The 20,654-nt window shown below is 41.4% G+C and overlaps 2 protein-coding genes across 2 annotated transcripts; both read right to left on the bottom strand.

Moving 5' to 3' along the window:
* Positions 1-802: 802 nt before the first annotated feature.
* On the bottom strand, positions 803-5,728 carry kbtbd4 (kelch repeat and BTB (POZ) domain containing 4). The gene is made up of 6 exons (XM_055222721.1): positions 5,658-5,728; positions 3,843-4,207; positions 3,063-3,161; positions 2,484-2,625; positions 1,987-2,093; positions 803-1,908 (listed from the first exon to the last, which is right to left on the bottom strand). Exons 2-6 carry the CDS (start codon positions 4,203-4,205, stop codon positions 1,048-1,050), a joined length of 1,572 nt encoding a protein of 523 aa, XP_055078696.1. The 5' UTR covers positions 4,206-4,207; positions 5,658-5,728; the 3' UTR covers positions 803-1,047.
* A 1,791-nt stretch (positions 5,729-7,519) lies between these two features.
* ddb2 (damage-specific DNA binding protein 2) lies at positions 7,520-19,014 on the bottom strand. Its single transcript, XM_033967797.2, has 10 exons — positions 18,694-19,014; positions 18,501-18,616; positions 17,830-18,021; positions 17,134-17,300; positions 16,940-17,039; positions 15,763-15,940; positions 14,872-15,017; positions 9,950-10,105; positions 9,389-9,434; positions 7,520-9,011 (listed from the first exon to the last, which is right to left on the bottom strand). The coding sequence occupies exons 1-10, from the start codon at positions 18,830-18,832 to the stop codon at positions 8,794-8,796; spliced, it is 1,458 nt and encodes a 485-aa protein (XP_033823688.2). The 5' UTR covers positions 18,833-19,014; the 3' UTR covers positions 7,520-8,793.
* Between the last annotated feature and the right edge of the window lie 1,640 nt (positions 19,015-20,654).

The raw sequence follows: 20,654 nt of genomic DNA, 5'->3' as shown, positions 1-20,654 counted from the left end.
AGAATACTATTGAAGGAAGGCTCTCACCCTTAATCCTGCAACAACGTCCATCCACCAACTGTCCACAAACAAACTCAGATCTCCTCTGCAAAAACGCCAAAGAATCCCTTTTCCAGCAAAGTGCTAGCTGTGCTATGCTAGAATAGATGCAGAATATCCACACCCCAGTCAAAGGAATTCTGCCCCCGTTCTCCCACCCACCTTCCTCCTGCTGCTGTCACTCCAGACCATGTGTCCCTTTTGGAATTCTGTCCTGCCCTCAGCAGTGCTACCAAGGTCACTACAACCAAGCAATCGACTGGAGCAAATTTCTACAAAAGTAACACTCCGTTGGTGAATGAAGCTATGCAGTCATGTGCATGATGCGGAAGTGTCTGTACATATAATTAAAGAACCATTTGCCGAATGTCACTTGCAGACAAGAACAGCTCCTGGTTTTGTGACGGAGCCCCCCTCCTTCCTAACACATCCACACACCTCCTCCTCTGCCTTCACTGGGCTTAGAATAGTTCTCACAGTCTGACATGTTCCTTGGCTTGGGTTACAGCTCCAATCCTCCTTCACATCAGTAGGATCAGACGCTGGGCGCTTTCTTTCCTTCACCTCCATTTACTGCATCAAGGGCAACATTCAATGCAGTAACTCACAAATCAACTTTGTGAATGTGGAACTTCATCAATTAAAATCCACATCTCTGATTTTAAACATTTATGTCGGAGGAAATTAGTACCAGTAACACTGAAAAATCACTTGAACACAATGTAGTAATACAAATAGTGGCTGAATGTGAAAGATAATGATTTACGAATGCATTTATTCACAGTCAAACCTTTGAGAATATTGGAAAAAAACATTGTTTCTTAATAAACTGACCACCATGTTAGCAGAATGTAAATTTATATACTATGATAACACTTTTGAAATGGTTAATAAACTAAAAGTGACACACTGCGAGATGGGTTCCAGAGGGCCGGCACACCAGCTGAGTAAACACAGCACAGTGTCATGTGACCCACCTGTCTGTCACTGCAGACTGTGGAGAAAACTTTAGGCCAAAACAAACTGCCAGTTTGTGAGCAGGATTTTGATTCCTCTGATAACAGTCACGACAGAGGTGGCAGGGTTGAACTTTAACGTGTTGGCATCTCCCTTCTTACACTTGTCTCTGAATACATATATGCAGCCATTACAACTGGCCACCTTCCACAGAGAGGGCACACAACTCCAAACCTCTGGGAAGCGCAGCCGTGTAAAACTCTCCAACAGAGGGTTATAACAGACCAGAGAATCCCCCTCTGCTACGATGAAGATCACGTCCATGTGCACCGCTGCATGCATGCAGCCAGCAAAGGGCAGCATGTATGGTTTAATTTGACACTTCTGAGTGGCTGTGTCGAAGCACTGAATCAGACGAGAGGGTTTGGTAAAGAAGTCCATGTCATTCTCCTCTCCTCCCAGCAGGTAGATGGTGCCCCCTAGATTGACCCCCGCTGAACCTGACACAGCGATCTCCAGGGAGCTGGTGTCTGTCCACATGTTGTCCTTGACCGTATAGTAAATGACTGCATTGGACAGTGTGTCCTGAAGGGTCTTTCCCCCCAGAGAGTAGATGACATCATCACTGAGAACTGAGACCATGGTGTGGTGTAGTCGGTCGCGGGGAGAAGGGGCACAGCGCTCCCAGTCCATCGTGTGCATGTTACACTTCCACATGCGCCGCGGGAGGGATCCTCCCACCACATACAGGTCGGCCCCATGTTTACAGGCTGCTGTGATTTGGTGGCACAGGCTGTTCTGTCCACTCACGCTGATGGCATCGTCCTCATCACAGTGCAGAGACACGGCCAAAGAGTGCGTCCGAGTCTCCTCTTTACCAATAAGGTAGATGTGCACATTCTCTCCAATCTCCTGATGATCAACAGAGTTTGAGTCAAGTAAAATAAACTTAATCTGACATCTGACAGCTGTCACAGATCTGACATTTACCTTGAGATTCTCTCGCAGAACAGACGAGAACTCCTCTCTTTCCACTTTGTTGTGGTTAATCCAGGACTCAATAGCCACAGTGGGATTCTGGGAACTGGGAACTCCATCTAAAGACAAAAATGTGTCAGTATTAGATACCTCCTGGATCTCAAAGCTTCTTAAAACAAAACCATTAAAGGCATTGAATGTTCAAACATGGCTCTGAATATTTATTTATTTTTTTCAAATTAAAGAGTGATGAATAATACTGTATCAGATTCAGTCGAATTTTATGTCAGTTTTTATGGATTCTCACACTCGTGACACTCGGTTGTTTTCAAATGATTTGAATACTAACATAGGATCCAGCTAACCATATTAAGCTTAACACATTCAATTTTGTATTGTTTTTACATCCAATTAGCATGTTGAATGCTGCCAACCAATCACTGTGAGCACAACAAGACCTTAAAGTAAGTCAAAGTTATATTTATTAAGAGAGGTCCCTGTTTTATTACCTTTGATAATGTCCAAAAGAAGGCAGAAAGGCAGATTAGCAAATTCTTCAGTCTGGTGAAGCTGAACCAAGTGAATCTTGGCACAGTGCTTTGCTGCAGTGTATAACTCCTGGTCACTGTGCCTGTCAGCCAGCCACATCACCTGGCCATAAAAACACACATATTTATTACTCAGTATCTAAGAACGATTTTGGAGTAATATCTAAAAAGGAGTAAAAACTGGTTGTTTCCGGATGAAATCATGTTACTCCACTTCATGTATATTTTTTTTTGCAAAAAAATGCACAAAAATAATCATGCTTTATTTTCATTTGGGGTTTTTAACCACACTGAAAAAACATGAAAAACATGCCATAACCTCCCACAGATTCTCCTTGGAGAATGCTCCAGAGACTGTTTTCCATTTCCATGGAATCATGCTGGTGATGTGCCACCTCCAGAAAGTTATGCAGTGTTTACCTTAAAGTGTTAGCAATTTACTAAATGTGACCATTCCAAAGTGTGATTTTTATTTGATTGTGATCTTGCACCTCTCACAATATTATTCTGAGCAGAGCAGGACAGAGAGAGTGGACACACCTGGAGACAGTTCTTGACCTCCACGGTTCGGGACAGGAAACGAGAGCACTCCTCAAATAGCGCTGTGAGTTGGTACATGTCAGCCATCTCGTACGTGTCCTTCAAGTAGACGTGAGAAATATATTGAAAAATGAATAATATTGCAATTATCATTTCAGAGACATACAAATTTAGAATATCAAGTATACTGCCTATAATTAAACAAATATTAAAATAATGTTATCTCTCAAACAAGAGTATAAAGTTATGTCATGATTCTATTGGAGGCACACATCATGATTTAGATTTGATCACAATTCATGTACACTTAGTATTTCTATATTGTCTTTAAGGGCTAAATAACATAAGCTCTTCTGATGTCATGTTGTAATACAGGAAGTGATTCACTGTGTCTTTAAACTCCCAACACATTCACTAGAATAATTTGGATCAGTTCAGCCCTCTACTGAGCTAAAGGTATAAGGAGCTGTTAACTTGAAAACTACTGAGTCATGGCATCACAAGGTGGAATTGAGCATTTTGGGCTTTAGAGATGTAGATGCAGAATTACTCTAATACGTGTGAATGAAACAAAACTCTCCTGGTATGTTTTTGATAGGATTACAACATTATTACATGGCTTAAAGCTCACAAGACTGAATTTTACGTAATATAAGATGTTTAATCATTGCAGCCCTTACTGAATCACAATCTGACAAGATCACAAAAATAGCATATCGTCATAGGAATGAGAACAAGAACAATTCAATTTTTTTTAATCACCATATCACCCAGCCCTACCTGCAGGTCCTCCACGCGCAGTCTGATGGTGCCATGGTAGATGTAGTCCACCAGCAGCTGGAACACAGAGGCGCTCACATCCTTCAGCTCGATGGTGCGGTCATGTGACTCTCGGAGGTTGGAAGTGAACATGGACCGGAAGAAGCTGCTCTGCGCTGACAGGACCAAGCGATGCAAGTGGAACTCTTTACCGTCCACAATGATGGTGACATCTGCAAACAGGCCATCCTCCAGGCACAGGTCCATGATGTTTTTCACCACGCGGCTGGAGTGGGACCGGTCTGTGAAGGTGTAGCCCAGAAAATAGTTCTCCTCTCCCACAGAGCCCCCCACACTGAGGGCCCCCTCCTCTATGGACTCCATCTCTGCTATACAAACAAGAATAAAATTATTAAATGTTCTATATTACGCAAAATTGAACTTTAAGCCAGGTTCGAATGTTGTTACCTCATAAAAAACAGGCCTGGAGTTGTGACTTGTTTTGTTCCATTCATAGATGTTTGAGTAACACTTTATTATTAGGCTGTCTAAATCTCCAAAGCTCAAAATGCTCTGTTCCACCTTGTGATGTCATGCAGTAGTACTTTTCGGGTTAACAATTACCTTTACCTTTGTTAAGTAGAAATTGACTATTTCAGGGCTGAAATTATCCAAATGATTCTAGTGAAGCTGTATAGAATTTAAAAACACACTGGAGCACTTCCTGTATTAGCACATGACAAAACACAACTCCGGGCGTGTTTAATATAAATCAGAAAATAGCATAATATGGGTCCTTTAAAGGGGCACTATGTAACTTTTTAGGTGGATGGCCTCAAAATTATTGTTTTCCACAAAATGACATAAAACTTTACATTTCCCATAGAGATAAGCATTTGTTTGATTTGAGTATTTTTGGCAATAAAATACCTGAAATAGATTAATGAAAGGTAGAAAAGTTTGTATTGAAGAACATTCCAGGGCAGGCAAAGCAACAGCTTTTCAAGCAGGTGTGACCACCTGTCCCTCTTTTGGTTGTCTTAACCTGCACAATTATTTAATCCCTTGTCCCCCATCTCACTTATTTGGACAATATCCTACTTTTGACTCTTTCATTGATGGCGCATGAATTATAAAAAGAGAAATTGACATACATGATAAGGCTTTTTTCCTTGCAAAGTAATCTTTATAGTGTAAGTGTTGCTATTCTAATCTCTCTGTGCATTATGACCGGTAAAAAACAAAAAAAATCATATGGTGTTATTGCAGTTATTATCTATGAGTCCGCCAGTCAACATGTGTCCCTTTTTCTACAATTTTTGGTTGTCACCCTAATTATTTACTATCAATCACCCCGCCCAGAATTATAAACGGCAATATATAACTTTATTTACTATTAATAAACGTCACTCAATATGTCCAAGAGTATTTAGTTTAGTTTAGTGATGAAAACAAGGGGTCTATTGCTCTGATATGAGGCATTGCTGAACAGAACATATTTGAGTCATTCTTGTTAACATGTAATAGGCTAATATTTGAATAATTCTTTCATCCAACGGAATTCGAAATTATCAACTTGCACACCACTATATAGGTTTCTAATATTCATTTCTCTATTTAGCAATGTGCTGACAATAACGAACATACACAATGTAAAGGTTTCTAAAGCAGCTCGGATGTGAGACGGAGGGCCCAGAGTTAGCATAGCCCAGAGTTAGCATAGCTCAGACTGCGCGAGGAGCGCCGCTGCAGAACACGTGACACATCAGAACACTACGACTGATAATGAACAGAACCTGCTCCTGCACACAGCGAGCAGCACACATCTGTGATCACGGTACCTTCTTTTACCACGTTCGCATTTGAGCAGCTGGACGGACACCGGAAGAAAACAAACTTCTTTTCTTCTTCTTGTAGAATTTTATTGGCGGTTGGCAAACAACTTTTTTGCATTACCGCCACCAATCTATAAGGAGTATGAATTGGATAGCAATACTAATAACAATATATACATATCTTATCTTACTACATAAATACTAACAATAAATGCAATAATAATAATAATGTAAAATTACTATATTTAATCAATTTAAGCAAATTAATCTTTCTCAAAACCGTAACTAAAACTTTGAAACTTCCATTAATTGGATGCTGTTGTAATAATTACTAGCTCAAATGTAATTTTAAAGTCCTTATTAAGTTTCTTCACTTATTTATTTATTTTTACCTCCCTATATTTAATACACTCCATAAAGGCATGCTCACAATTAACACAATTCCCAGTATTATGTTTTCCAATCCAATGTAAAATTTAATCCAGTACTGCTGAAAACAGAAGTTTACATACACTATATAAAGAGATACATCCATTTTTTTTCTCACTGTCTGACATGAAATCAAACCAAACTTTTCCAGTTTTAGGTCAATAATGATATGATATTATTTGCTAAATACCAGAATAATGAGAGAAGGATTATTTATTATTATTATTATTATTTTACTTCCTTTAAAGTCAGACATTTACATACATTTCATTAGTATGTGGTACCATTGCCTTTAAACTGTGTGACTTGGTTCAAATGTTTTGGATATCCTTCCACAAGCTTCTCACAATAGGTGGGAGGAATTTTGGCCCATTTCTCCAGACAGAACTGGTGTAACTGAGCCAAGTTTGTAGGCCGCCTGGCTCACACAGGCCTTTTCAGGTCTGTTCATACACTTCCAATAGGATTGAGATCAGGGCTTTGTGTTGACACAGAACCCGTCTCCTTCCTGATGGCTGGACATTCCCAGGGTGTTTATACTTAAACATATATATGTGTGTATAATTGTTTGGACAGATTAACATGGCACCTTCAGGCATGTGGAAATTGCACCATGGATGAACCAGACTTGGACAAGTCCACAGTTCTCTTCCTGATATCTTGGCTGTTTTTTTTTTTTTTACTTCCTCATGATGTTGCACAAAGAAGCAGTGTTTCAGGTGTGTCTCTAATGTTGTCAATAAACTTTAAATCAATCAGAAGCTTCCAAATCACCATCTTGATTTTCCCAAATTGTTTGATGGCCTAGTAGTCTTACTGTATGTAAACTTCTGACTCTGAAGAAATGAAAGTAATAAAGTAATGAAACAATTTAAAAAAAAAAAAAAAAAAAAAATCCTTCTCACATTATTCTGGCATTTAGCAAATAGAAATAATTTTGATAATCCTAATTGACCTATAACAGGAAAGGTTTAGTCTAATGTCATGTCAGACAGTGAGAAAAAAAAAAAAAAGCATGTTTATATAGTGTATGTAAACTTCTGAAAACAAAATTTAAATATGGCACCAACATGCTTGCGCAACCCTTGCCAAGTTGAAAACAAGCTTTTTTTTTTCTGAGGGCTGACACCTTGCAGCAGGGGCTATCACTGCAGGTGTTACAGTGTAATGACTCAATATCAGAGGAAAAGTCTTCATCACAGAAAGGCCCTGCTAGGTCTGTTTGTCTTTCACTTTGTAGCTGAGGGATTAGGTTACTCCAACTAGCAGCTTTATGGTTACCCATTATGGATAAGTTTATTAAAATATATTCCAAAGGACTCATTCTAAAAGCTTCTAGAAACATTACCCTTATTCTGGAAAGTGGGGTGAGTGCTTCAGGACATACCTATGTTATTGTTTTCATTAGATGGTCTTTCCAAAACAACAAAACATCCAAAATAGTAATTTTATTGAAAAAAATAATACAAACACATTAAAACATTTATAAAAGACGAACAAACACCCGTCATGGCCAGTTAAAAGCACTCAGGTACAAAAGAATGCTGTATTCTTTCACACTTTATAAGGCCCAAGCACCAGAAGCTGGCATTTAGTATTGAGTAGCAAGTGCCCTGATGGGAAGTGAAGGGCCCGCCAGTGACCAGGGACCCTCACCATGACGCAGGAATGTGCGAGTGCTTTCCGGAAATGTTCTTTATTACATTAAAAAAAAAAAAAAAAAATCTAACACTGGAACAAGTTTTCGTATTGGAATATTATTCTTTCTTTCTTATTCTTTTTCTCCTTAATATTGTTCTTGTGACCGATCCTCCCATTTTCACCCACTGAACAATGGCAAAAATTTGTGAAAATAAAAAAAAAAAGGCATGTCAGCACCCTTACACAAAAAAAATTCCATTATGAGATAGGAACTATGCCGAAAAAATACCCACAGAGTCATAAAAGTAGAAGTAGATGATGACAAGAAAAAGTAAACCCCTCAAAAAAAAAAGTAAACCCACTCAACCCATAGACTGTATAAAGAAGTTGATTAAGTGAGTGTGACGTCATCCACAGTGTTTGGCTCCAGTCAAATGAAGCTCATGGAAGCTAGCAGTAATAGCAACTAATTTCGTGCAGAGTTCCATATTTGGAATTCTGACTGTGAGTCTTTGTGAACTTACTTTGTGAACTTACTCATAGTGAAAGAATGGATTGGGTGCATTAGTGCCCCTATAGAGAGAAAATAACTTTCATTTGGTTGAGGAAAAAAAAAAAAAGTTTCTAAAATTCCCGAATTTTGCACAAAATTTAGTTTTGACAAAAAAGTCAATGACACCCATGCCACTTTTCTTATGGTTTTGCCGTTGTGATGACAAATGTTATTCCAATGGTAAAATCACTAAATCTGTGTTAGGTTTTTACCACATGAGACTTTGACAAACTCCTCTTTGGGCTTTTGTCAGAATGCGCTCAAATTTGGTGAAAATTATCTAGAGGAGAGGGGAATCAAAAGTTATGCAAATTATTTGTCTTAGCCTTATTGTGGCACAGCTGCACACTTTGCTTCGGAAATGGGGACATTTTTACAAATCTCTAAATCTTGGGCAAAGAGGAAGAGAAGGCACGAGAGCATTGACAGTGGGTGTAATGTAAAGAGACAAATTGAGGTTGCAATAGCGCCCCCTCTCCTTGTGGGGCAGGGCGTAGGTGATTGGCACTTGTGGCTATATACTTTTTTTACTCTTGGTTTTGGTCTGACCTTCCTCCAGAGAAAGGAGTGTTTTCATGAGTTTTTTGTCCACAGGGGGCGCTCTGTCTCTGGAGCGTGGCTGTGTCCTGCGTTGGCCCCTCAGTGAGGTCACATAAGCCGAGCTCTCCCCTGTTTGTTTGTGTCGATCACTGATCACAGACTCATTCCTGTCCCACACCAGCACAGTCGAACCTGAGCACGGAACATTAGGCTTAATTTATCACATAAGTCACACACTGCATCAGACTGACTGCTTTACTATGAAATGGGCTTGCATAATATTTCGCTATAGCACAATTAGTGAATTGCAAAGGCTGCAGTTATTTAGATAAAAGAATGTCCGCTGCAAAGAGCAAAATATCCTTTTCATAGAAAAATCTTGTGCCTCAATTTAGACCATTACAAAAATGTTTGTGATACATGTTGCAAACATGTATCAAAAATCTAATCACAATACTTTTTTGCAATAGATTAGATTCCAAAATTATGCAACCCTACTTTGGAAGATAAAGATAGATATGCACATCACATCTGTATGTCAGTACAAGTTACATTTTGTGAAAACTTACCCATTCCAGATCCAATGACATCTCCCATTGGGCTAAACTTATTTACCTGCATGTCCACAGATAATCATGTTAATGTATTAACTTAACAATCATCTTTGTAATGTACATGCACAGACTGTATAAAGAAGTGGACGATGGGAGTGTCATCCCACTCACAGCGTTCAGCTCCAGTCAAATGAAGCTGGTTTAGCACACAGCGGGCATTTAGCAACACTATCAATCAAACCTGTTGGTAACGGTAGTAGGAACAACCTTAGGGAAAGAAGTGCCTGAGTCAGTTATTAATGTTCATATGTTGATTTACAGACACAAAAGCTAAATAAAAACCCCAGGATCATTTAGATCGGGTTAATATGAACATTTTAAGGCCAAAATAATGAGCCTGACAGCAGCAGTTACAGAGAGAGGGAACACAGTTTTTCAATACAAAGTGAATTAGAGCCAGAGTCGATGGAGCCGGCAGCGCGGTCATGCTCACTTTCTATTTGGAATGTGGCAGCTAGCGGGTCAGCTATGTCCATTTATATATACAGTCTATGTGTACGTGTTTATTAGACTCACAGATTTAATTCCTGGTACAGATGGATCGTACAGCTGATACACAAGTTCTGCAGAGTTGGAGTCATAGATGTCGATGGTCCTCAGGTTACCATGGCACACGCGCTCATCCGGGTAACACCCAGCAATGATTAGGTCATAGGTCGGATGCCATGTAGCCTATGTAATGAACACAAGCTATGTGTGTTTTGACTGACAAAATTACACAGTCCAAATCAGTAGATATACAGTTGAAACTAGATGTTTACATAAAAAGACACAGTCTGACATGAAATCAAACTAAACTTGTTTTAAGTCAATTAGGATTACCAAAATGATTTCTGTTTGCCAAATGCCAGAATAATGAGAGAAGGGTTGTTCTCCTGGGGGACTTCAACGCCCATGTGGGTAACAACAGTGACACTTGGAGGGGCGTGATTGGGAGGAACGGCCTCCCCGATCTGAACCCGAGCTGTGATTTGTTATTGGACTTCTGTGCTAGTCACAGTTTGTCCATAACAAACACCATGTTCGAGCACAAGGGTGTCCATCGGTGCACGTGGCACCAGGACACTCTAGGTTGGAGGTCGATGATCGACTTTGTTGTCGTGTCATCTGACCTCCGACCGCGTGTCTTGGACACTCGGGTGAAGAGAGGGGCTGAGCTGTCAACTGATCACCACCTGGTGGTGAGTTGGATCTGCTGGCAGAGGAGGAAGCCGGACAGACCTGGCAGGCCCAAGCGCATTGTGAGGGTCTGCTGGGAACGTCTGGCGGAGCCCTCTGTCAGGGGGGTCTTCAACTCCCACCTCCGGAAGAGCTTCTCCCTGATCCCGGGGGAGGTTGGAGACATGGACTCCGAGTGGGCCATGTTCTCCACCTCTATTGTCGATGCGGCTGCTCGTAGTTGTGGTTGTAAGGTCTGTGGTGCTTGTCGCGGCGGCAATCCCCAAACCCGGTGGACACCGGAAGTAAGGGATGCCGTCAACCTGAAGAAGGAGTCCTATCGAGCCTTGTTGGCTCGTGGGACTCCTGAGGCAGCTGATGAGTACCGGCGGGCCAAGCGTGCCGCAGCTCGGGCAGTCAGAGGCAAAAACTCGGGGTTGGGAGGAGTTCGGGGAGGCCATGGAGGAGGACTATCGGACGGCCTCAAAGAGATTCTGGCAAACCGTCCGACGCCTCAGGAGGGGGAAGCAGTGCTTCACCAACACTGTTTACAGTGCGGGTGGAGAGCTGCTGACCTCGACTGGGGATGTTGTCGGGCAGTGGAAGGAATACTTTGAGGATCTCCTCAATCCCACTGTCACGTCTTCCGAGGAGGAAGCAGAAACTGGGGACCCAGAGGCGGACTCGTCCATCACCCTGGCTGAAGTCACCGAGGTGGTTGGCAAGCTCCTCGGTGGCAAGGCTCCGGGGGTGGACGAGATCCGTCCTGAGTACCTCAAGTCTCTGGATGTTGTGGGGCTGTCTTGGCTGACACGTCTCTGCAACATCGCGTGGCGGTCGGGGACAGTACCTGTGGAATGGCAGACCGGGGTGGTGGTCCCTCTGTATAAGAAGGGGGACCGGAGGGTGTGTTCCAATTACAGGGGAATCACACTCCTCAGCCTTTCCGGTAAGGTCTATTCCAGGGTACTGGAGAGGAGAATCCGACTGACAGTCGAACCTCGGATTCAGGAGGAGCAGTGTGGTTTTCGTCCTGGTCGTGGAACACTGGACCAGCTCTATACTCTCCATCGGGTCCTCGAGGGCTCATGGGAGTATGCCCAACCAGTCCACATGTGTTTTGTGGATCTGGAGAAGGCATTCGACCGTGTCCCTCGTGGTGTCCTTTGGGGGGTGCTCTGGGAGTATGGGGTCTGGGGCTCTTTGCTAAGGGCTGTGCGGTCCCTGTATGACCGGAGCTGTGTTCGCATTGCCGGCAGTAAGTCAGACCTGTTCCCGGTGCATGTTGGACTCCGCCAGGCCTGCCCTTTGTCACTGGTTCTGTTCATTATATTTATGGACAGAATTTCTAGGCACAGCCAGGGGCCGGAGGGGGTCTGGTTTGGGAACCACAGGATCTCATCTCTGCTGTTTGCAGATGATGTTGTCCTGATGGCTTCTTCGAGCCAGGACCTGCAACAGGCACTGGGGCGGTTTGCAGCCGAGTGTGAAGCGGCTGGGATGAGAATCAGCTCCTCCAAATCCGAGGCCATGGTTCTCGACCGGAAAAAGGTGGTTTGCGGGATGGAGCGGGAGATTGACAGGCGGATCGGTGCAGCGTCTGCAGTGATGCGGTCGCTGTATCAGTCCGTTGTGGTGAAGAAGGAGCTGAGCCCAAAGGCGAAGCTCTCGATTTACCGGTCAATCTACGTTCCTACCCTAACCTATGGTCATGAGCTCTGGGTAATGACCGAAAGGACAAGGTCACGGATACAAGCGGCTGAAATGGGCTTCCTGCGCAGAGTGGCCGGGTGCACCCTTAGGGATAGGGTGAGGAGCTCGGTCACACGGGAGGAGCTCGGAGTAGAGCCGCTGCTCCTACACGTTGAGAGGAACCAGTTGAGGTGGCTCGGGCATCTGCTCAGGATGCCTCCTGGACGCCTCCCTAGGGAGGTGTTCTGGGATGCTGGAGGGACTATGTCTCTTGGCTGGCTTGGGAACGCCTTGGGGTCCCACCGGAGGAGCTGGAGGACGTGTCCGGGGTGAGGGAAGTCTGGGAGTCCCTGCTTAGACTGCTGCCACCGCGACCCGGCCCCGAATAAGCGGAAGAAAATGGATGGATGGATGGATGATGGATGGGTTTTTTAAATACAATTTTTAATTGCTTTCTTCAAAGTCAGAAGTTTACATTTAAACTATTTGAGAAAACCCAGATGATGTGAAGTCTTTGGGAGCTTCTAATTGGTTTATTGACAATATCTGAGTTCATTACAGACACATCTGTGGATTTATTTGACACACACCTGAAACACACTGCTTCTTTGTGTAACATCAAGGAAAAAGCAAAAGTCAAGATATCAGAGAGAGGATTGTGGACCTGCCCAAGTCTGGTTCATCCTGGGGTGCAGTTTCCAGGTGCCTGAAGGTGCCATGTTCATCTGTTCAAACAATTATACACAAGTATAAACGCCCTGGGAATGTCCAGCCATCACACCGCTCAGGAAGGAGACAAAATTGCATACATGACCATTCACACAGACAGTGGCTCCCCACTGTAAGAGTGTGTCATTATCCACAGTGAAATGAGGACTGTACCAACATGGGCTAAAAAGCCACTCTGCTGGAAGAAGACATTACTCCTAAAGAAACATTAAAAAGCCAGATTACAGTTTGCAAATGCACACAGGGACAAAGACCTTCATTTTTGTCCTGTGGTCTGACGAAACTAAAATTGAACTGTTTGGCCATAATGAGCATCGTTATGTTAGGAGGAAAAAGGGGGAAACTTGCAGCCTGAGAACACCATCCCAACTGTGAAATACGGGGCATAGCAGCATCATGTTGTGGGGTTGTTTTGCTGCAGGAGGGACTGGTGAACTTCACAAAATAGATGGCATCACAAGGAAAGAACCTTAAATGGACAATGACACAAAGCATACTGACAAACTGGTTACAAAGAGGCTTAAGGATAACAAAGTCAATGTTTTGGAGTGACCATCACAAAGCCCTGATCTCATTCCTATTGAAAATTTATGGGCAGATCTGAAAAGGCCTGTGCAAGAAAGACGGCATACAAACTTGGCTCAGTTACACCAGTTCTGTCAAGAGGAATGGGCCAAAATTCCTGCCAACTATTGTGAGAAGCTTGTGGAAGGATATATAAAAAATATTTGACCCAAGTCATACAGTTTAAAGAAAATGGTACCAAATGTATGTAAACATATGACTTTGAAGAAAGCAATGAAAAATTGCCCAAAAAATCCTTCTCTTATTATTATGGCATTTAGCAAATAGAAATTATTTAGGTAATCATAATTGGCCTGAAAAGGGAAAAGTTTAGTCTGATTTTTTTTTAAGTGAGAGAAAAAAAGTGCATGTGTCTTTTATCTAGTGTAAGTAAACTTCTGGTTTCAACTGTAAATATGATATTATTACACATCATGGTACACCATTTATATTACATACATTTATTCGGAAGTGTCAGACATGTGACCATCTCTGGCCTGTTTTCCAATTTATTATGTGCATTGTTTTTTGTATTGCATTGTATTGTCAGTGACAATCTTTTCATAGTGTTATTATGTTTTATGTAAAAGTTTAAAATGTTGTAGCGTGTGAAACATACTTGTCCCCATCAAATACAGTGGTCCCTTGTTATATTGCGGTTCACCTTTTGCGGCCTCGCAGTTTTCGCAGATTTTTTTAGTGCAATTGTACATGCTTTTTTACAGTGTATGAATGTGCATTGTGTTCTGTGTCCTGATTGGCTAAGGGACTGTAGACCATTTTGCATCAGTCTCCTCAGTGCCGTGTCTCCTGTACAGGACAGAATGTGTTCAGCCAAATTTACATAAATGTTCGGTCACAGCGTGACTCTGAAGTGTTTGTAAGTTCTCTCCCTGACAAAACTCACAATGACGATGAAACATTCTGCAGCAAGAAATTTCAGAAATGCTTTGGACTTAAGTGTTTCTCTGCCTGGAGAAGCGCCTATGTTGTTTGTTTGTTTGTTTTCTCTGATTTTTCCTGTTGTTTGATTTTCCTGTTTGTTTTTGTGTGTAGGCAGCACAGTGGCTGAGTGGCAACACTCATGCCTCACAGGCATGAGTGAGCAACAGAAAGGCTCAGTTAGTGCTACTTTTTAATATGCCACAGGATGATAACAGTCGTATAAACCCCCTAGAGCTCAACATTTCACATATTGTAAAGATTTTAATATGACGATATCTCTATTGCCACGTTACTACCGAACCCTGCACCCGTCTTAACACAAATATATAGAATGACATAGATTAAGTTACCTTGATGGGAGTGAGGTGTTGAAACTGTCTGTGGGGATGCAGGATCACATGTTGAGGCTTGGACCAATCAGATGATGTGTAAATGCGGATTTGGTTGTACTGGTCTGTGGTGAGGAGCTTTGAGCAGTCCACTGGGTTGAAATATGCTGAAAAGAATACACAAATACAGGATACTTTAATATATTGTACTATATTAAGGGGTTAATCAATCACTGTGGCATAAGAAATGACCCTTGCGGTTGCACTTCACTCAGCCGACCCGGCTGTCGCACCATTGTTTTATGCCCAGCTAAGCAAAATAAAAAAATAAAATAGCCCTGAATTTTGGGAAAAATTTTGTGAGTTTTGAATATGTTCAAGGGGTCAAATTCCTTCTCAAAGAGCATAATAAAAAAAAAAGTATAAATAAAAATTTAAACTGCAACGATGCAACGATGCAGCGATGAAGGGCCCTCGCAACCCTCGACCAGGGAATAGCACACCACAGTGGGAGAGCTACATTTCTACCTTAGCTGGACATGTGGTTCAATATTTCCAGTGTCATGTTGGAAATAAATGCTTACAGCCCAATGTAACTTTACAGGGGGCACTGGAGAGCGTTGTAGATAGAAGTTTAAGTAGCATATCATTGTGTCCAGGTAATTAAAACACCATATTAGGAAGTTTGAATCTGAAAAATCTGTAAAATTAACATTCCAGGCAAAGCAATAAAATCTCTATGGAAACAAGGTAGCAGTCCCCCCACCAGAATAGTTACATAGCACTTTTAATCAATGTCATTTAACACAAAAAAAAATGTCCAGTGTATTCCTCCAGAGTCCCTCGATTTAATAAAAAATCTGTTGCATTGCACAGCCATACCAGACCATAACATGAGTAGAGCCACTGCACCTGCGTTGACAGCCTTCTCATGAGTCAGGTTGTAGAGAAAACTTGTCTTGTCCTTGATGTTCCTCAGGTCCCACAGTTTTACAGTGTGGTCCACAGAGGAGGTCGCCATCAGCCAATCACAGCGAGGATTAAACTCTGCATGCGTCACTTTTGCCTTGTGCAGCTTTTCACCAAAAATCTAAACCAACAAATTCAAGATATTTTTACATGGTCAATATAATAAAGATTTATAGTATTATTTGAAGTTTATCCATGTTCTTTGCATCTAAAAAAAAAATAATATCGGCAGTCCAGAAATCTGTGTGACTGAAAATCTTTTTCAAAAGGCCAAAAAGCAGTATTTTAAGAGTCTTTAACAAGGGGCGTAGCACCAAATTGTAGGCCCTGGGTACAAACTTTCTTGGTGGGCCCCTAATAGAAAATCTTGTATATTTATCCCAGCATATTATATTTTTTGTAGTGATCGAACACTACTGATAAAATATGAACTATATCACTGGGTTTCAGATAACATTAGAACATTCTATAGAAAAATCATATTTAACACAGATGAGGGCAGCCAAAATGAGTATTGTTAAAATGTTTTTTGTTGTTAAAGTGAGTTCTGCTGTCTAGAACACTAATAGAAATGATTCAGTATGGTTCAATAAGTGTGAATTCACATATTGGATATTGGTAAAGCACAGTGTAATCAATACAGAGGTCTGGCCTCTCATCTGGGAGTATGACATCATCACATTTTAGAATAAGAAAAACACCATTATGGTTTCTGCACATAACAATATCTCACCAATTAATAAAGCATATCCATCCTAATTTGTAGGGTATTTCTGTGTTAAAGTGTATACATTATATACAGTGCCAGAATTTAGCAAAACATTTTATTGCATTGTTTCTATAAAAAAATATACAATATTTAGATTAGCATACATAGGCTTAAGTCTCATAATTATGTCGTAATTATTTGAATTTAAGTTTGACCTTCAGAAAAGACATCCTTTCAGACTCCTGATGTGTTTGTATATAAGCGCCAGTTACGCAGCACTTGTGGATCAAACCATTTGCATCTTTTCTAAAGAGGTGATGGTGCCCTCAGATGTCATGCACAATTGTATTTAGTGGAAATACAGTCTGACGCCCCTGTCTCTACCCATAATAAATGTGTGTTTTTCCTCACCTTTACTCCATCCATACTTAGCAAAAATAAATTCCCCATGTTGTCTCCCGTTGCCAGCATCTGACGACTGACCGACAAATCCAGACAGCAATACCACATACTGCGAGAGAGTTATGGACCAACCAGTTGTTCTGAATGCTTTGTTTTGTAGATTATAAAAGAAAAATATTTGACTTTGTGTTATAACTTTTTACCAAACATTGTGATGTTCATGGCCACAGTCGTGAATTCCCAACAGGACAGTGCTGGGGAGGCCCTCAAAGCTTTGCAGTGATACTGTCCCACCTCCAGAGGCTACATACACTTTGGACAGGTCAGTTGGGCAAAACTTCATCCCACCAATGGAATCCCCCGCTCCACTCTGTCCACAAAGTAGAAACTCAAATATTCACACAAAGCTTTCCAGAAGCATGCACCTAAAGTAGGATGGTCCTCTCTAAGTACCAAACATTTAAAAGTGTCTTTTCCATTAGAAAGATGATCATTTCAGGCTACACACATAAAATACTACAGCAATATTGAAAATTATGGTGAGTGACTCACTGGTGGTACACAGACTTCTTCTGGGTGTCATCAGTCTTTTAACATTTTAGACTATTTATTTTAATGATTATCTAATCCGGCTTTAGGGTTGCAATTGCCCTGTATTGGTACCTGTATTCATCAGTTTTTATCATTTATTTGAGACTATCCCTGGTAGTATATAGGGAAGCCAAATACTTGTAGGAAATTGTCTGAACTACTTATGTGAGTGATGCATATATGGATGCCATAATGTCAGATTTTAGGGTTATGATTATTGTGAAATAGTTTAAAACATTTCCAATTGTATGCCATAATCTTGCACCATGGTTTATGTTCCCATTCCCATCAAATGTAAAAGGACTGACCCCTCGGATAAAACTCTTTCTGGCAGTGTCTTCAAAATTCCACAGGTAAATGTCTCCTCCTTTGGACCCCACTGCCAGCGTGGAGGGGTGAGTTGGGTGCCACTCCAAACTGGTGATTCTGCGGTCAAACGGACTGTCAGCTCCATGTAAATGATAAGACGAGAGTGAGCGGATAAAAGGCTCCTGGAGACACTGGAAACAGAGACAGAGAATTTTTTATTTGTTTTTGTTTTTAGATTAAGAACACATTTTGATTGCAAAGGCTGTCTCAGTTTCAGGGTACATGCACAATATATCTCAACGGGGTAACATACTTATTTCAATAATATAGCCATGCAAACGGTTTTGTTGAAATAATACATTTGTAATATTGCTAGTGTCATATTCTAATAGTATATAATATATATCCAAGGGGGGCAAAAGCTCATATGATTTCGTCCTGGTCCAGGCCCAGTCTACTACAGTCCCTGTTGTTGGATGCATAATACGCCCTCATTACAAGCAACAAAATAATGAAACCTACAATTTGACATATTGTAGCAGTCAATATTATTTACGGTTTTGCTGCTTAGGCCTACTTCTCTATTCAAATGCCACATAGTGAAGTGGAGACTGAAGACAATTATATGCCCTTTTTAGGCCTAACTGTCCAGCATGTGTCATAATCTTACCTGTCTGAGTTGAGTGTGCAGGCTTTGTCCCAGGGTGCTCTTATAAAGATAATGCAGGATACTCTGATTGCCAACCTTTTTCTGAACCATCACAGCACATGATTTGGATACAACCTCTGTAACACAAGTTCACATTATGTCACTGTCTCCAGAAGAATTTGGACATTTAAATCAATGAGTCAGTCTTACTTACCGGCTGAGGGAGACTTGTCTGCATCTTTTCTCTCTTGTAGTTTACTGGAGAGTGATTGTTTTGCTTTAGCTCCTTTTCTAGTAGTACTTTTTGATTTAGATGCCTGGGACTTCATAGCGTTTCCTTTTGGTACTTTCATTTTGTCTGTCCCTAAATACTCACCTCACCGACGCCACCCATGAAGTATATGAGGCACCTAGTATGGACCACGTTGTATACTTTTCCTTATGCACCAATGTTAGATATTGACAGAGGTGGCCAGGCGCAGCTCCACTGGGTTCAGCTCAAAATGTGGATGTTTTGTAACACACCTGATGTGACACAGTTTGGCCGCTAGGAGTCACACTGACATTATGAAACATCCTGCTGGAAATACCCCCACATCTGAGGCAAAGGTTTACAATTACAAATTATGATTTATTTACGCCTTTGATGTAGGTACAAATTCATTTAACCGATCTAGTTCCAGTGCAATAAAAGAAATGTTCAGATAACAGTTCTCGTTGGGGAATGCGGAAACACGTGACCCGTTGTTCTGGACTCTGATTGGCTGTCCCCATCAGGCTTTATTGATGAAGAGGGAAGATTCAAATCGCGAAGAAAACGATGAAGGAGGAACGATAAAAATGAGCCGACAAATGTTTTTACTATGTATTTAGTGGAGTAAACCCATAAACGCGACTGATTCATGTTTTAATTGCGGACCTATAGCGGTAAAGTAGCAGGCTATGTCTGTGTAATCAGGTTATCTTCTTACCCTAAAGCTAGCTGACCACATTCAGCTGATGCACTGTTAGCTTCTGATGCTAGCAATTATGTTATTTGTTCTATCAGAAAAGTTGAAACTCCCCGAAGACCTCAGAAAAAGCCGTCTAACTCACAGAATGACCCAGTTGGGGTGAGTTTGTTGTGTATGACAGTCAATTCTGCTAAAGAAATACCTTCGTGATTGGTAATTGTGTAATGGCATGATTTCATTTGGTCAGGTTTACTGCCGCATGTGACCCTTGGGTCTTGAGGATCAGGAGTGATGCACTGAGGTGATCAGCACCTCCACAGTCCAGCTCCATGCTCCAGAGGGCTTTAAAGTACTGTAAATTGAAATGGAGAGGACAAAGAGGTAGGCTGTGTTTTGCTGTTTAAATGTCACTATCTATAATAATTGTCTAATAAAAAAATCCCTCTTGTTTTTCAGACTCTGCATTTGCTTGAAAAAGTATTTCGAGTGTCTGTATCTCAAAAGGAGCTTTTTGAGTGTGTGGCCAAACCTCTGGTGGAGGACCTCATCAGTGGGAAAAATGGTATGTACTGATTAGAAGAATTAAAATGTCACTGGCAGTGGAAAAACCTTCACCATGGCTGGCTCTATGGGTGGAAGGCTACAAAGCTGAAGCAGTGATTGAAGACAGCTAGTACAGTGTGTTTGTCTCCTACGCTGAGACCTACAACAACTACATCAACAACCTTCTGGATGACGCATCCGAGGACATGTGCAAACCAAAGTATGTCTTGTATTCAATTTTTACAACATTAGACTGTGAATAAGCACAAAAGACACCAATTTCTTATTTTCACAGATGGAACGCTGGAGACACACCTGTGCCCTAGAACACTGACTACATGTATGTGGCCAGTAGCACCTCTAGCGGTCATCACCTCTAATAAGTGTGTTTTTTTTTTTTGTTTTTTTTTTTTTTTTTAGTAAACTCATTGCTGGAGTCATAACAATCTTACAAAAAGCCTGCTTACTTACCCTCTCATCTCCCAACCCTGTGTGCATTTGCTCAAAAACTGACAAAATTCCAAAATGTATGCACATTTCACTCCTTGTTCATGGCACTTCAGCAAAGACAATACCGGCTTCTGAGTTTTTAGGCTGGACTTTGCTTCATTGCCAGATTCTTCACCATTACTTTAAAAGCTTGGGGGAAGAAAAAAAAAAAACACTTTTCCTCTGTAGA

Source organism: Periophthalmus magnuspinnatus, chromosome 6, assembly GCF_009829125.3.
Source record: "Periophthalmus magnuspinnatus isolate fPerMag1 chromosome 6, fPerMag1.2.pri, whole genome shotgun sequence".
Classification (NCBI taxonomy): Eukaryota; Metazoa; Chordata; class Actinopteri; order Gobiiformes; family Gobiidae; genus Periophthalmus; species Periophthalmus magnuspinnatus.
Note: the sequence above shows the minus strand (reverse complement) of the source record. Positions and strands in the feature narration are given on the sequence as shown.

Excerpts from the sequence above, each read along its gene's own strand:
- kbtbd4 (XM_055222721.1), bottom strand. The coding sequence starts at position 4,205 with ATGGAGTCCATAGAGGAGGGGGCCCTCAGTGTGGGGGGCTCTGTGGGA. Across the intron at positions 2,626-3,062 it reads AGGTCAAGAACTGTCTCCAG|GTGATGTGGCTGGCTGACAG; the intron begins GTGTGTCCACTC and ends TTTTATGGCCAG. Across the intron at positions 2,094-2,483 it reads TCTTTTGGACATTATCAAAG|ATGGAGTTCCCAGTTCCCAG; the intron begins GTAATAAAACAG and ends TTTTGTCTTTAG.
- ddb2 (XM_033967797.2), bottom strand. The coding sequence starts at position 18,832 with ATGAAAGTACCAAAAGGAAACGCTATGAAGTCCCAGGCATCTAAATCA. Across the intron at positions 18,617-18,693 it reads AGACAAGTCTCCCTCAGCCG|AGGTTGTATCCAAATCATGT; the intron begins GTAAGTAAGACT and ends CTTGTGTTACAG. Across the intron at positions 17,040-17,133 it reads CATGAACATCACAATGTTTG|TATGTGGTATTGCTGTCTGG; the intron begins GTAAAAAGTTAT and ends ACTCTCTCGCAG.